The sequence below is a fragment of the Myotis yumanensis genome, unplaced genomic scaffold (genome assembly GCF_028538775.1).
Source record: "Myotis yumanensis isolate MYYU_CA2020_CCGP unplaced genomic scaffold, mMyoYum1.0.hap1 SCAF_10, whole genome shotgun sequence".
NCBI classification, from domain to species: domain Eukaryota; kingdom Metazoa; phylum Chordata; class Mammalia; order Chiroptera; family Vespertilionidae; genus Myotis; species Myotis yumanensis.
In genome coordinates this window covers 53445785-53460747 of record NW_027223761.1, presented here as the reverse complement: position 1 = coordinate 53460747, position 14963 = coordinate 53445785, and the positions used below count along the sequence as shown (strand labels likewise).

At 39.6% G+C, this 14963-nt stretch overlaps 1 protein-coding gene across 7 annotated transcripts in view; it reads left to right on the top strand.

Moving 5' to 3' along the window:
- DLG2 (discs large MAGUK scaffold protein 2) overlaps nucleotides 1–14963 on the top strand; it is a 1989136-nt gene that overhangs the window by 579230 nt on the left and 1394943 nt on the right. The window contains exon 1 of one of the 7 annotated variants that reach the window (XM_070425747.1): nucleotides 13709–13990. The exons of the other annotated variants lie outside the window; for them this stretch is intronic. Within the exon in view, the coding sequence (XP_070281848.1) occupies nucleotides 13949–13990 (42 nt within the window). The 5' untranslated portion in view covers nucleotides 13709–13948. Of the gene's footprint in view, nucleotides 1–13708; nucleotides 13991–14963 lie in introns of those variants that run through there. 7 annotated transcript variants of the gene reach the window in all.

Sequence of the window (14963 nt, the reverse complement as noted above, 5' to 3'; positions counted from 1 at the left end):
AATAGTGAACCCAGAAATAAACTATGCCATATACACTCAACTAATCTTCACCACAGGCATCAAGAACACAATAGAAAAGGATAGTCTGTTTAATAAATGGTGTTGGGAAAAGAGAATATCTCCATGCAAAACTCTTATACCATACACACACAAAAATCAATTCAAAATGGATTAAACACTTTAAAAAAAGAATTAAAATTATAAAACTTCCAAAAGAAAATACAAGGAAAAAACTATTTGAGATTGATCTTGTCAGTGAGTTTTTGGATATGACACCAAAAGAACTGATGGGAAAAGCAAAAATAAACAAATGGGACTAAATCAAACTAAGGAATTTATGCTTAACTAAGAAAAAAATCAACAAAATTAGAATGGCAGCCTATGGAAAGAGAAAATATTTGCAAACTATATATCCAATGAGAGGCTACTATCCAAAATATATAAAGAACTCACTTAACTCAACAGCGAAAAGATACATAACCCATTGAAAAAATGGGCAAAGGATGCCTTACTGGTGTAGTTCAGTGGTTGAACTTTGACCCAAAAATCAGGAGGTTAGGGTTTGATTCCAAGTCAGACATATGCCCAAGTTGAAGGCTTGATCCCCAGGCAGGGGTGTGCAGGAGGCAGCAATCATTTATTCTCTCTCATCATTGATGTTTCTCTCTCTCCCTCTCCCTTCCTCTCCAAAATCGATATAAATATATATATATTTATTGAAAAATGAGCAAAGGAAGTAAGTAGAAATTTTCCAAAGAAGTCATGTGAGTGTCCAACAGGTATATGAAAAATATTCAACACTACTAATCATCATGGAAAAGCAAATTAAAACCACAATGAAATCACCTTATACCTGGCAAGATGGCTATTATCAAAATGTCAAATAATAACAATCATTCACAGGGGTATAGGGAAGAGGGAAAACTTGTACACTATTGATGGGATACAAATTGGTACAACCATTATCAAAAACAGTATGGATTTTTCTAAGAACTATCATATGATCTAATAATTCCTCTTCTGGATATATCCCCAAAGGAAATGAAATCAGTATATTGAAAAGATACCTGCACACCCATGTTTATTGCAGCATTTTTCAAAGTAGCCATGATACAGAAACGTGTCTGTCAATGGATGAATAGTTAAATGAAAATGTGGTATGTGTACCTATAATAATAAAAGCATAGTATGCTAATTAGACCAGGCGTCCTTCTGGATGAAGCTGGGGCTGTGAGAGAAGCCCGTGTCCCATGTGCCTGCCGGCAGTCAGAGGGAAACCTGGGTCCCAGATGCCAGAGGGAAGCCGGTGCCAGCAGGTGGGGGAAGGAAGGCCAACTCTTGCACAAATTTCATGCATCAGGCCTCTAGTCTATATATATAAAAGCCTAAGCGACTGGTCAACCATTCAACCGGTTAACCGGTCACTATGACGCGCATTGACCACCAGGAGTCAGTCAACTTGGACAGACGAAAAGAGAAACAAGCTATTGAGTCTATGCAAGATCGCAAGCAGGTGGGGCTGAGCTGCAGTTCGCATTGGGAGGCCAGGCCATTGGTTCAAATTCCACCACTCCCCAGGCACCATTCTGGAGGCGCAGCATCCCCGACCTCCATCAACCCTTCTGGCCGCGTCCTCCCCAGGCAGCCGGGACCAAGGGACAGAGGGAGGGAAAAAAGAGACTACGAACTCTGTCCCTAGCGCCTGCCTCCTCCTATCAGACCAGAGCCACCTTAGGACTTGCAGGACGGAGTGCAATGTGGATGGCTTCACTGCGCAGCTACTGCGACACCCCGGTCTGCCCTGGTTGTGCCCCGGGCACTCACCCCACTTCTCTGAGCCTTAGTCTGAATCCCTAGTGAGGCCGTGGGAGCTCCACTCTAGGGACCCACTTCTCCATAGCTGAGTGCAGCAGACCAGGAGATGCAAAGGACAGCGGTGGAAGACAGGGGCAGATGCTCAGCTGACCAGAATGAGTGGGGCCAGGAGGTGTGGGAGTGGCTCCTACCCGGCTGCCTGCTGCTTTGTGCACTACTACATCCCTCAGGGGATGTTGGATGCTGGTTTCAGCCCAATCCCTGCAGGCTATGCCGAGGAACCCCACTGGTGCACGAATCTGTGCACCAGATCTCTAGTAGTTAATAATAATGTATTATATAGTTGAAGTTTGCTAAGATAGTAGATATGACATGTTCTTACCATAGAGACACACACATACACAGGATAATTATGTGTTGGGAAATTTTAATTAGCTTAATTAATCATATTACATTGTGTATGTATATCAAACAAGTTATATATGTTAAATTATATAATTTTTCTCAATCATCTATCATATATATAAAAGGCTAATATGCAAAGTGTCCCTTCAGGAGTTCAACCGAGGGACTGGGAGTTTGATCGCTCACTATGATATGAGCTGACCACCAGGGGATGGCATGGAACGAAGGAAGGCCCAGGCCGGCAGGCACCAGCGGGGAAGAAAAGTCTAGGCTGGCAGCCAGAAGGCGCCAGTTGGCCCTGATCACCGGCCAGGCCTAGGGACCCTACCCATGCATGAATTCCGTGCACCAGGCCTCTAGTATATGAAAGCCTAAGTGACCGTTCGACCATTTGTCCTATAACTATGACGCGAAATGACTACCAGGGGGGCAGATGCTCCTACCAGTAGAGGAGGGAGCCTGATTCCTTGTGGAATTGGCTGTGGGTTAGGTTGCTGCTGGGGCATTGCCAGCCCTGAATCCGGTTCACCTGCACCCCAGACCCAGAGAGGAGGGAGGAGGGAGCCGCTGGGCATCTAGGTCCTGGGTGCTGGCCCCGCAGGAGGGGTCTTGCAATCTGGGACCCCTCGAGTGATGTCAGAGAGCTGGTTTCAGCAGGATCCCCACAGGCCAGGCCAAGGGACCCCACTGGTGCACTAATCTGTACACTGGGCCTCTAGTACCTAAATAAAGCTGAAAAAATAAAGTGAAAATAATCACATTACATACTTTTTTCAAAAAGTGATTCTACGATTAGCAGAGAGTGTTGAAACTTAGTTGTAGTTTTTTTCTTCTTTATTTCAAGCTGCTCATTAATCTATTATGAAAAATAATGAAACAATCTTTGTGTGTAAGGGAACTATTTTTCAGGACACTTAGGTCTTTTGCTCTTGAGAAGCTTAAAATGGGGTTAAGGAGATGAATCTTCAGCACAGAAAGCATTGTGAGAATACAAGGCAGTGTATAATCAGGTACTAAATTGGGCAATGCAGACAATACATTCCATAGACACTCAGGAAAAGATTCTTTGTGGGTTAATGTTGTCAGGGAAAAATCTCACAATAAGTTGGGCCCTGATCTGATCCTTAAGAGATGATAGGAATTTCAGATAGTTCTTCTCAAAGCCTTTTTTTTTTTTTGTCCTCTATGCAAAGTATGTCTATCCCACTTTCTTTCTGTTCCTGAAAATTAGAATCAGTGATTGTTGGGAAGCCCATGTTCTTAGATTTTTCTTTCCCAGAAATCCCGAAGAGAAGGCTTTTACATTTAAAGGGATATGTAGAAGCTCTTTAAGACTGTGCAGTACTGTTCAGTAATTCTGGTGGGGAATTTAAGGGATCTTCGAAACTATGTATTTCTAAAGTCACATTTATTCTCATGCTGAATGTTTAAGTAGTTCTCAATAGGGCTAGTATATGCCCTTGTGGATGCTCAACTGGCAATTTAAACCATTGTGAGGGTGTTTTTTGGGTATAATAGCAATGTGGGCATGTACTACTGACAAGTCGTGGACAAGAGCTAAAGGGAGGTAAAGGCTGTAGGAGACACTCCCACACTATAAATAATTGTCCTTCTTCCTAGACTTTAAAGTATCTAACTGAACATTCCTTTCTATGAGAAACCTAAATAAAATTACCTGAGCCCATGATCTATCTCCATTTTACATATTTAACACAAAGCATTTCTTACATGGACTTGATAAACACTGAAAATTTTAACAAGACAATTTCCCTGTCTCATAAGGCATCATTGTTTATTGTTTTGCTTAGAAATTTACCAATAATTTTCACCAGTCCAGAGTATTATGTCATTGATAGCAATGCTGCTTGAGATGTTTGAATAATCCAATATGCTGCTTGAGATGTTTGAATAATCCAATATGCTGCTTCTGTTTATATATGTGGGTGTAAGCCCTTTTCCATTTAATCATGAAATTGGAGTTCTGTCCGAGCATTTCAATTAAAATACTCTTTTTAAAACATTTTAACTCTTCCCTGGACAGATAGTTCAGTTGATTAGAGTGTCATCCTGATATGCCAAGGTTGTCGGTTCTATCTCCAGTCAGGGCACACACTAAAATCAACCAATGAGCCGAAACCGGTTTGGCTCAGTGGATAGAGCATCGGCCTGCGGACTGAAAGGTCCCAGGTTCGATTCCGGTCAAGGGCATGTACCTGGGTTGCGGGCACATCCCCAGTGGGAGATGTGCAGGAGACAGCTGATCGATGTTTCTCACTCATCGATGTTTCTAACTCTCTATCTCTCTCCCTTCCTCTCTGTAAAAAATCAATAAAATATATTTAAAAAAAAAAATCAACCAATGAATGCATAAATAAATGGAACAAATCAATGTTTCCCTCTCTTTCTTTGTCTCTCTCCACCTCTCTTTCTCTCAAGTTAATTAATAACATTTTTAAAATGTCAACTCTTTTACTTATTTCTTTTATATGTTATATTGAATTTTTAAATCCTATATAAAACTAGGTTATAATTCTTAATGTTTATTATGACAGTAAATGAGGCATTAAAATATTTGTATATAAATGGACTGTTATATCTGAAATAGTTAAGTATCAGGGTCTAGGTACTGAGATTTTGAGAAATTTTTTCTGAGCTTTGGAATCAGAAGATCTAGTGTTTCAGTTCTACCTCTAGCTTCTGTACAAATCTGAGCAATTCATTTAATCTCTGTGCCATTTTTCCTCACTGAATACTATGGGGTGATGGCAATATCTTCAAGGCAAATGTGAGGATCAAGAAACAAATGGGATTGATATCTACTTTGTGAACTGAGGCATGCATATATAGCAGTATGTATGACAAAGAATACTCAAAGCCATGAGATTGCAGTCTTCTTTTTTATTTTATAAATATATTTTTATTGATTTCAGAAAGGAAGTGAGAAGGAGAGATAGAAACATCAATGATGAGAGAGAATCATTCATTAGCTGCCTCTGGCATGCCCCACACTGGGGATCAAGTCTGAAACCTGGGTATGTGTCCTGACTTGGAATCGAACTGTGTCCTCCTGGTTCATAGGTTGATGCTCAACCACTGAGCCACCCCAGCTGGGCATGCACAATCTTCTTGTCTTATTAAGTCCAGTGTTCAGAAAGTAGTATGAAACATTACTTTATGACAAATACAGTGATCATGTCAACTTGAATTTAACATTTACATGAATTTTAAGATAACAAATGAAACGTTAAAGATATCCCATTTTGTTTCTATAACTGCAAGGGCAATCAAAGTATTCTTTTCTGCCTTTAGGAATACTTCAGTGGAAAATCATCAGAAGCTCTGAAATGCTTTGTACTTTGTAATCAGTTATTATTACCTCAATAAACTTCAAGAGAATGCAATAAATTCCAGTGATATTAGAGCCATTCAGGGATTATTAAATAGTCAAACTTCCTGAGAATTAATTCTCTTCAAGGCTAATTAGTAATGATAAGGAAGTCCTAGAAGGTCTTCAAACCCTTCCAGGGTACCTTCTAGGTATTTAGAAGTTAGTCAAGAGGAATGGTAACATTTTTATCTTTCTGTTTACCTCTATCATTTCAGTCTTCTTTACACTAAAACTACCACTGATTAAATTTCCTATGTACCAGGCAGTAGGCCAAGCAATTTGCACACCTTATCTATTTTAGTGTTTACAACATCCCTGTGAAGTAGGATTGTTATCTTTATTTTATAGAGGAATACTCCACGGTAGAGAGAGGTTATGTAAATTGCTCAACATCACACAGCTGGAAGTGGCAGAAAAGGAATTGAAACTCAAGTTGTTGTTATTATTATTGCTTTTCTCCAAAGTCTTCTAAGAGCTATTCGTTTCTAAGAGGGAATGGATTCTAAGTTCTAAGAATGGATTTTAAGTTGTAGCACTGGTTCTCAAACTTTAGTTTACATGAAACTCACCTGTAGGGCTTGTTAACTCAGATTCCTGAGCCACATACCTAGGGTTTCTGATTTGGTAGGCCTGGGCTATGACCTGGTAATTTGCATCTTTAACCAATTCCAAGTTGATGTTGATGCTGCTGGCCCCAAGACCACACTCTGAGGGCCACTGCTAGATACTGTAGAGCAGGGATTGGCAAACCACAAACTAAGAAATGGCTTTTACATTTTTAAATTGTTGAAGAAAATAACAACCATAATATGTCCTGACATGTGAACAGTATGTGAAATTTAAATTTTAATGTATATTAATAAAGTGTGGTTGGAACACATTATATAATGTCTATGGCAGCTTTCTCTCTGTAAGATCATAGTTGAGTTACTGTGACACTAATGGTATGGGTGGCAGGCATAAAATGTTTGCTCTGTGAACTTTACAGAATCAGTTTGCCCTTCTTCTCCCTAATTCTCATCCTAGGTGCACATTAGAATTACTTGAGAAGCTTTATAAAATACTGATATCTGGGTTCCACTACCTAAGATCCTGATTTAGTTGGTCTGGAAGATAACCAGTTGGGTCCTTAACATTTAAACATATCTTCTCTGTCCTGTCTAAATAAAAAATAAAATAAAAAAATGCAGGCAAGCCTACCAGAGTTATTCTGCCTATAAGAAATGACTAGGTAATCCAATCTCCTTATTTTAAAGGAAAATATACAGAAATATGAATTATTTGTCCCTGTTGACATTGTTGCTGTTATTATTGTATTATTAGCTAATTATAATTGCATACTGCTTTAATATTTTTTTTTAAATTTACAAAAATAGGTTATATTCTAAAAATTATTACATACTTGTCTTAGTCTGTTTGGGCTGCTATAACAAAATACTATGGACTGGGTAGCTTATCAACAACAGAAGTTTATTTCTCACAGTTCTGGAGGCTGCAAATCCGAAATCAAGATGCTGGGCCGATTCATTGTCTGGTGATAGAGTCCAGTGTGTCAAATAGTGGGAAGGCAAGGGACTTTCTGGGGTCTCTTATATGAGGACACTAAACCTATTCATGAGGACCTAATCACCTCTCAAAGGCCATACTTCCAAATATCATTACATTGGGGATTAGGTTTCAACATGAATCTGGAGGGAACACATTCATTCTATGGCAAGATTTATTGTAAAAAAGAAGAAGAAGAAGAAATTGGGGGGGCAGGTGAGAGTACGTGGAAGAGAGTAAAGGTGAAGGAAGGAGACTCCCTTAGGGTAGAGAACACATACTACAATATACAGATGATGTATTATAGTATTGTACTGCTGAAACAGATACAATTTTAGTAACCAATGACACCCCAGTAAATTCAATGAAAAAATAAATAAAAATAAATAGGAAATATATGTAGATGTCAGGTTCTAAACTCAGTGCCATGGGTAAAAATCAGCTAGAGTTAGGTTTGCTCCATTGTCACTTTTTCACTCAAGAAGCAAATAAAGTAGTTGGCTTGTGTTTAAGGGCCACACTTTAAGAAAAAAATAGATCACCCATGAATTCCAGGTAGATGTCACACACAGAGAATTACATGCATTCCAGGTAGACGTCTATATCACAAGAGGCATGCAGGAACTAAGATGAATTCAGGAAAAGGTAGAGTCCTATCCCCGTATCATGGCCATCCCCTGACCCGTGCTCATTGAGAGCATTAATAGGCATATCCCCCAATCCCCCCACAAGTCCTAGAATGTCCTCCCTTCCTGGGTCTTTATTTCTCGCATTCACACAGAGGATAGTTGGATAAATAGTTCATTATGGGGAGGCCACCGTAGTGTATAGAAAGGTATAAAATGAATATGAAAGGTAATGTCTAACTTATCTTCCTAAACCAAGTTCTAATCCCCAGTAATCAATGTTATCAAAATTTTATACACACACAAACACATTCACCTACTATAATTATATATGCATATACATACAAATATAGGCATACTATACAAACTCTTCAGCAACCTTATTTTTTCATTTACATTATAACTTGAAAATCTTTCTATATAAGAATATGTACCATATATGTTTGTAATAACTGCATAGCATTTGGTGGCATAGAAGAGCTGCGATTTTACAAATAAGCCTTTCACTAATGGATATTTACATTATCTCTATAAAGACTATATATATATATATATATATATATATGTGTGTGTGTGTATATATATATATATACACACACACACACCTATATCTATATACCAAACTATACTTAGAATTAACTCCTAGGTATTTTACATAGATTACTTCCAATAAGTTTTCACTAATTCATGCATGCATTCACATTAGTACTTGATATATCAATGAATTTAAAAATATTTTTATTGCCGAAGCCGGTTTGGCTCAGTGGATAGAGCGTCGGCCTGCGGACTGAAGGGTCCCAGGTTCGATTCCGGTCAAGGGCATGTACCTTGGTTGTGGGCACATCCCCAGTGGAAGGTTTGCAGGAGGCAGCTGATCGATGTTTCTCTCTCATCCATGTTTCTGGCTCTCTGTCCCTCTCCCTTCCTCTCTGTGAAAGAATCAATAAAATATAAGAAAATATATATTTTTATATTTTATGCTTTTCTCTAAATATGAATGAGGCAGAGCATGTTTGATGTGTTTTGTGGTCTTTTGGTGAATTCCCACTTTGTGTCCTTTGCCTTTTTTAAACTTTATTTTATATTTTTTATCTGTTTATAAAAATTATTTGTATTTTAAGAAACTTTCTCATTAAGTATGTTGCATATATTTTCCCAGTTTGTCATTGTATATCATTTAGCTAAACGGAAGTTTTAAAAAAAATTGCATATAGTTACATTGTTTACCTTTTCTTATATGGCTTCAGTCTTCCCTCCAATATCAGATATACCCAAACAAAATCCATTTTCTCCTAATATGTTTTTGGTTTCAATTTCCATACTTAAACCTTTGCTCTATCTAGACTATTGTGATGATGGGAGATTCATCTTTCATCTTCTCAATGACACTGTTAAGCATTATCCTCATTTTATAAATCTCCATTATACGAAGGATAAAAGAAAGGGTCTAACATGGAAGTAATTTTCCTGTATTCTTTGCTTGTGAAAGTTAGAGCTTAGATTTACTATGCTGCTTCCAAAATTATGTAGCCAGTTATAATTTCCTTCAACAATAACAGATGTTATTCTGTTAGCATGTACAGGGATCTGTTAAAAAACTTTTGCCTAAAAATAGAGAATACTTTTTAGTGGGGCATTGTCATTGTAATTAATGCCTCATTTCCTGCATCTGTAACTTGAGACTAGTAAGTCAGCTGTCCTAGGACACTTGCAAAAATCAGCAATACATCTACAGGTGTAGCCCATGACTGCACTGGGAGGCTGTGGTCTGGCTAAGTGTATATGGGAGTTGAAGTGCATCTGCAAGTCTAAGAGCCTTTCTTTAGATTTACTACTTTCTTTAGAAGGTACACACACTAACACTCTATCTGAAGTCCTATCAGGAGAAGCCCTCCCGATGCCCTCCAGGAAAACCTGCATGTGTGTTTTCACTTGTAACTTCACTTGTGAACTGTTCTGAGATTTGTAACATTTTCCAGTTCTTCTGCTCTCATTCTCCTGGGTTGTCCAAATACCCTAGGGCCATGGTCGGCAAACTGCGGCTCGAGAGCCACATGCGGCTCTTTGGCCCCTTGTGTGTGGCTCTTCCTAAGCCTTAGGAGTACCCTAATTAAGTTAATAACAATGTACCTACCTATATAGTTTAAGTTTAAAGAACTTGGCTCTCAAAAGAAATTTCAATCGTTGTACTGTTGATATTTGGCTCTGTTGACTAATGAGTTTGCAGACCACTGCCCTAGGGTCTCTTAAAATAATAAATACAAAGATGTAAAGTTTCCCTTTTCCCACAATTCCTAATGGAAAAATATAACAATTTTTATTCACAGATTAAAATTTTAAAAAAACACCTCTGACCCTCCAATAAAATAGGCATTTAAAAATTCTCCTGTGATTTTCATGACATCAAGTTGCTGTGTTTGGATTCATTTATTGGGAAGAGCTGCAGGGAATGTGACCTGCTATGACCTCAGAAGAAGAAGGTGGTAACTGACACTCTTATTTTATTTTTTTTTTTTTTTAATTTTTCGCTTAAAGTATTACAAAGGGTATTACATAAGTATCCTTTCCCCCCCCCTTGACAAACCCCTACCCTCCCTTACCCCCCAGTGTCTTATGTCCATTAGTTATGCTTATATGCATGCATACAAGTCCTTCGGTTGATCTCTTACTCCCCTCCCTCCTGTCCCCCAACTCTCTCTGGCCTTCCCACTGCAGTTTGACAATCAGTTTGAGGCAGCTCTGCCTCTGTATCTATTATTGTTCAAAAGTTTGTAATGGTCTTTATTATCCATGAATGAGTGAGATCATGTGGTATTTTTCCTTCATTGACTGGCTTGTTTCACTTAGCATAATGCTCTCCAGTTCCATCCATGATGTTGCAAATGGTAGGAGTTCCTTCTTTTTAACAGCAGCATAGTATTCCATCGTGTAGATGTACCACAGCTTTCTAATCCATTCATCTACTGATGGGCACTTAGGCTGTTTCCAGATCTTAGCTATGGTGAATTGTGCTGCTATGAACATCTGGGTGCATATATCCTTTCTGATTGGTGTTTCTGGTTTCTTGGGATATATTCCTAGGAGTGGGATCACAGGGTCAAATGGGAGTTCCATTTCCAATTTTTTGAGGAACCTCCATACTGCCTTCCATAGTGGCTGCACCAGTCTGCATTCCCACCAGCAGTGCACAAGTGTTCCTTTTTCTCCACATCCTCTCCAGCACTTGTCGTTTGTTGATTTGTTGATGATGGCCATTCTGACAGGTGTGAGATGGTACCTCATTGTTGTTTTGATTTGCATCTCTCGGATGATTAGTGACTTTGAGCATGTTTTCATATGTCTCTTGGCTTTCTGAATGTCCTCTTTTGAAAGGTGTCTATTTAGATCCTTTGCCCATTTTTTGATTGGATTGTTTATCTTCTTTTTGTTAAGTTGTATGAGTTCCCTATAAATTTTGGAGATTAAGCCCTTATCAGATATGACGTTGGCAAATATGTTTTCCCACGAGGTGGGTTTTCTTGTTGTTTTGTTGATGGTTTCTTTTGCTGTGCAGAAGCTTTTTATTTTGATGTAGTCCCATTTGTTCAGTTTCTCTTTAGTTTCAACTGCCCTAGGAGCTGTATCAGTGAAGAAATTGTTTTGGCATATGTCTGAGATTTTGCTGCCTTTGTATTCTTCTAGAATTTTTATGGTTTCCTGTCGTACATTTAAGTCCTTTATCCATTTTGAGTTTATTCTTGTGTATGGTGTAAGTTGGTGGTCTAGTTTCATTTTCTTGCATATGTCTGTCCAATTTTCCCAACACCATTTATTGAAGAGACTATCTTGGCTCCATTGTATGTTCATGCCTCCTTTGTCAAAAATTAATTGAGCATATTGGTTCGGGCTAATTTCTGGACTCTCTATTCTATTCCACTGATCTATATGCCTGTTCTTGTGCCAGTACCAGGCAGTTTTGAGAACAGTGGCTTTGTAATACAGCTTGATATCTGGCATTGAGATCCCACCTACTTTGTTCTTTCTCAGGATCGTTGCAGCTATTCTGGGTCTTTTTTTATTCCAGATGAATTTTTGGAGAGTTCGTTCTAGATCTGTGAAGAAGGCCATTGGTATTTTAATGGGAAGTGCGTTGAATGTATAGATTGCTTTGGGTAGTATGGACATTTTAATGATGTTGATTCTACCAATCCAAGAACATGGTATGTTCTTCCATCTGTTTATGTCTTCCTCTATCTCTTTTTTCAACGTCCTGTAGTTTTCTGAGTAGAGGTTTTTAACCTCTTTAGGTAACTGACACTCTTGGTTCTGCATTTGAAAGCCATTAGTAAAAGTTGTGGAATGATGAGAGTTGGGCATCCATGTCCGGGATTTTTTTAATGTCCTGGAAGTCACTGGTTGTGTTGCAAGTGTTTGTAATTTGTAATTACCTAGATTTATCTGACAGACAGAACTGGGAATCAAATTAGGTAGCTGCCTTCTCTTACGATTCTAAAGAATCTCCAGCTTAAGACAAGATTGCCTTTTTTCCTTCCTAAAAAAAGGCACAAACAATGACAGCCCAAAATAGCTATTTAGTCAGAACTGACGACACTTTCTGAATGCTTGTCATTAGAGAGAATTAGAAAACCCTGCCTTTCTCCTCCCTTTAATTCCTCTCCCTTAAATACCTTGCTTGCCCCTGAAGCTGCCTCAGCTCATTGCCCAGGAGAAATGCCCAGTAGCTCTGCCAGTACCTCAGCACCACTGCAGGCTCCAGAGGGGAGGTAGCTTATGCAAAACACATTAAAGAAAAATCCTAAAAGTCACTGCAGCTTTTTCTAGTGAGTTATGCTGATCTTCCCTGTCGCTGTAAGCTGATGGGGAACGCTGTGGCAAAGACATAACCACTCTTTTTCCTCCCACTGTTTCTGCTGCAGTGAGAACAGTTCATTTCTGCCTGCATTTTGCCAGAGAGCTTTAGAATTCTAGCTGAGCATTAGGGCTTCCAAAGGTTGGAAATAAGAGTTTAGAACGTTAAATTGGAGTTTGTCCTTTGGCTCAGGAAAAATTGAGTTAATTTGCAGCATTCGGTGCCTGACAGGAATGACAACAGACAGTAGGATCAGACGATGGTTTTAAATCCCACCCCCTCCCCCCCCTTATGGATTCATGGGGGCAGAAGCTTTTATTTCTCTCTCCTGCTCTCTCTGCCTTCCGGAGCCAGCTGAACACATTACATTCAGCAGCAGTAGCTACTGAATCCGTGGTTATGTTATCTCTGGACTCTTCCCTTTCATTCCGAACTCATCCTCTATTATTGATTGTCATATACTAATAAAGCTTCATTTTGGAAAATTGGGTGCCTGTTTTATCAGTGATCCTGGCAACTTTAGCTACCCCGGGAAGATGTGAGTAGATATCTCAGGACAGGGAAGTGAGAGAAGGTGGTACTTCTCAGCCATGTAACTGCAGATCACCCCAGGGGAACCCAGCCTACATTTTAGGGGACTTTATGAGACTGTGATCTTTTGGTCTCCGTCCTATTTCACACTGAAAAGCAGAATGAGAAGTGTTTGCAGTGATTTGTAGTATTTGTCAAACAGGGCGCTGCATCAGAATAGCCTGGAATACAGTGCAGAGCCCTTATTCAACCTCTACAGGGAGAAGGGTTTCCTCTTCATTTACAGCCTGCCTGATGCGATCCCCTTGTAAAGTATCTAATAGGATAACAGCAGAGCTCTCCAGAAACATAAGTAACTCATTGGTTAAATTTCAATTCTTCACCTTCCTCCCCCCCCAACTCCATCCCTCCTGGGTGAGCTCATTCCCCCCTCCCGTTTTTTTGTGTGTTTTTTTTTTTTTTTTTTTTTTTTTTTTTTTTTTTTTAACCCAGTGATTTAAAATGCTAGGAGGAAAAAGCAACTGAAGTCTTAACTTTCAGATGCTGAATTCTCGGCTAATTGAAATTACTGGGCACACTGCTATATATAGCCAATGAAGAGATGTTGAGCTCTCACTCAGTGCCTTCAAGACATGTCGTTTTGTAGTCAGAGAAAGCAGAGATCAATGCATTTTCAAACTGACAGAGGGAACGGATGCTCCTTAGTAGCACATGCCCAGGACTCAGTGTGTGGGGCTTGCGCTGTGCTGAGAAGCTGAATACCGGTCCATATGCTCCTTATTTACTGCAATGTTCTTTGCATGTTACTGTGCACTCCGGACTAACGTGAAGGTAAGAGGAGGCGAGCCGGCAACTGGGCACAAGATACATGTTCAACCAGCTGCAGAAAATGTCTACCTTGTGTAGCCTCAGGACTTTTCGGATTGCTGGCTGAGCAGGCAGATTATTACAGGTGGTTGCAAGGGCTTTGTTTTATTGTCGCCGTGCAGCCTCGCTGGGGGAACATGTTGGAACGCCGCTGTGAAGTGACCTTCAGGTTTAACTGTTTGTAATTCAGGTTCACGCTCACACTTGGGGGCTGGAGTGGGGGGAGGAAAAGATGAAAATTATGTAGGTAGGCCAGAACCAATAAATCGGGGGGGGTGGGGGGGGAGCTATAGAGCATGCTTTAGGGGAGGATTGAAAGACTTTCTTTTTAAAAGTGCTGGGAGCTGCCTGTTTGTGCAGCCTAATTGTTTGCGATGGGGATTACATGTAGGGGCTGTAATGGCATTAGGATGGGATCTGTGGGATAGCTGATCACCCTGTCCGTACAAACACAGCATTATCCTTGGAAGTTGGTGATATTGAGCAGACACATCCTCAGCTCTGTTTGCTTTGGCTGCCTGGGTGCTGTTGCCAGGCGTTCTCACCCCACTGACATTCACTTGCTGTAGCTAATGAGGCTCTGAAGTTGAGCCTAAGTTTGGGAGATTTACCCCTTGTCAGGAAGGACTGCGATGTTATTGGAGAGGTTTTCTGACACTGTTCATTCAGCACTAAGCCAGTCAGACAGGCCAGCTGTGGAATTCCAGTTGCATAATTTGAAGTGAATTACATCCTCTGTTAGCATTTTGAACTTGGATTTTTGAAGGAAGTTCAAAAGGAAAGTAATTGCCTCTCAGGAGAAAAAAATTTGAAGGGCAGTTAAGATTTAATACCTAAAGTAAGATCTTAAAAATATATATCCATGGAAAGCGTTTCCCCATTTTATTTAACTGGGGGAGTATTTTAATATGCCTGGGTACTGAAGTTTCATTTCCTG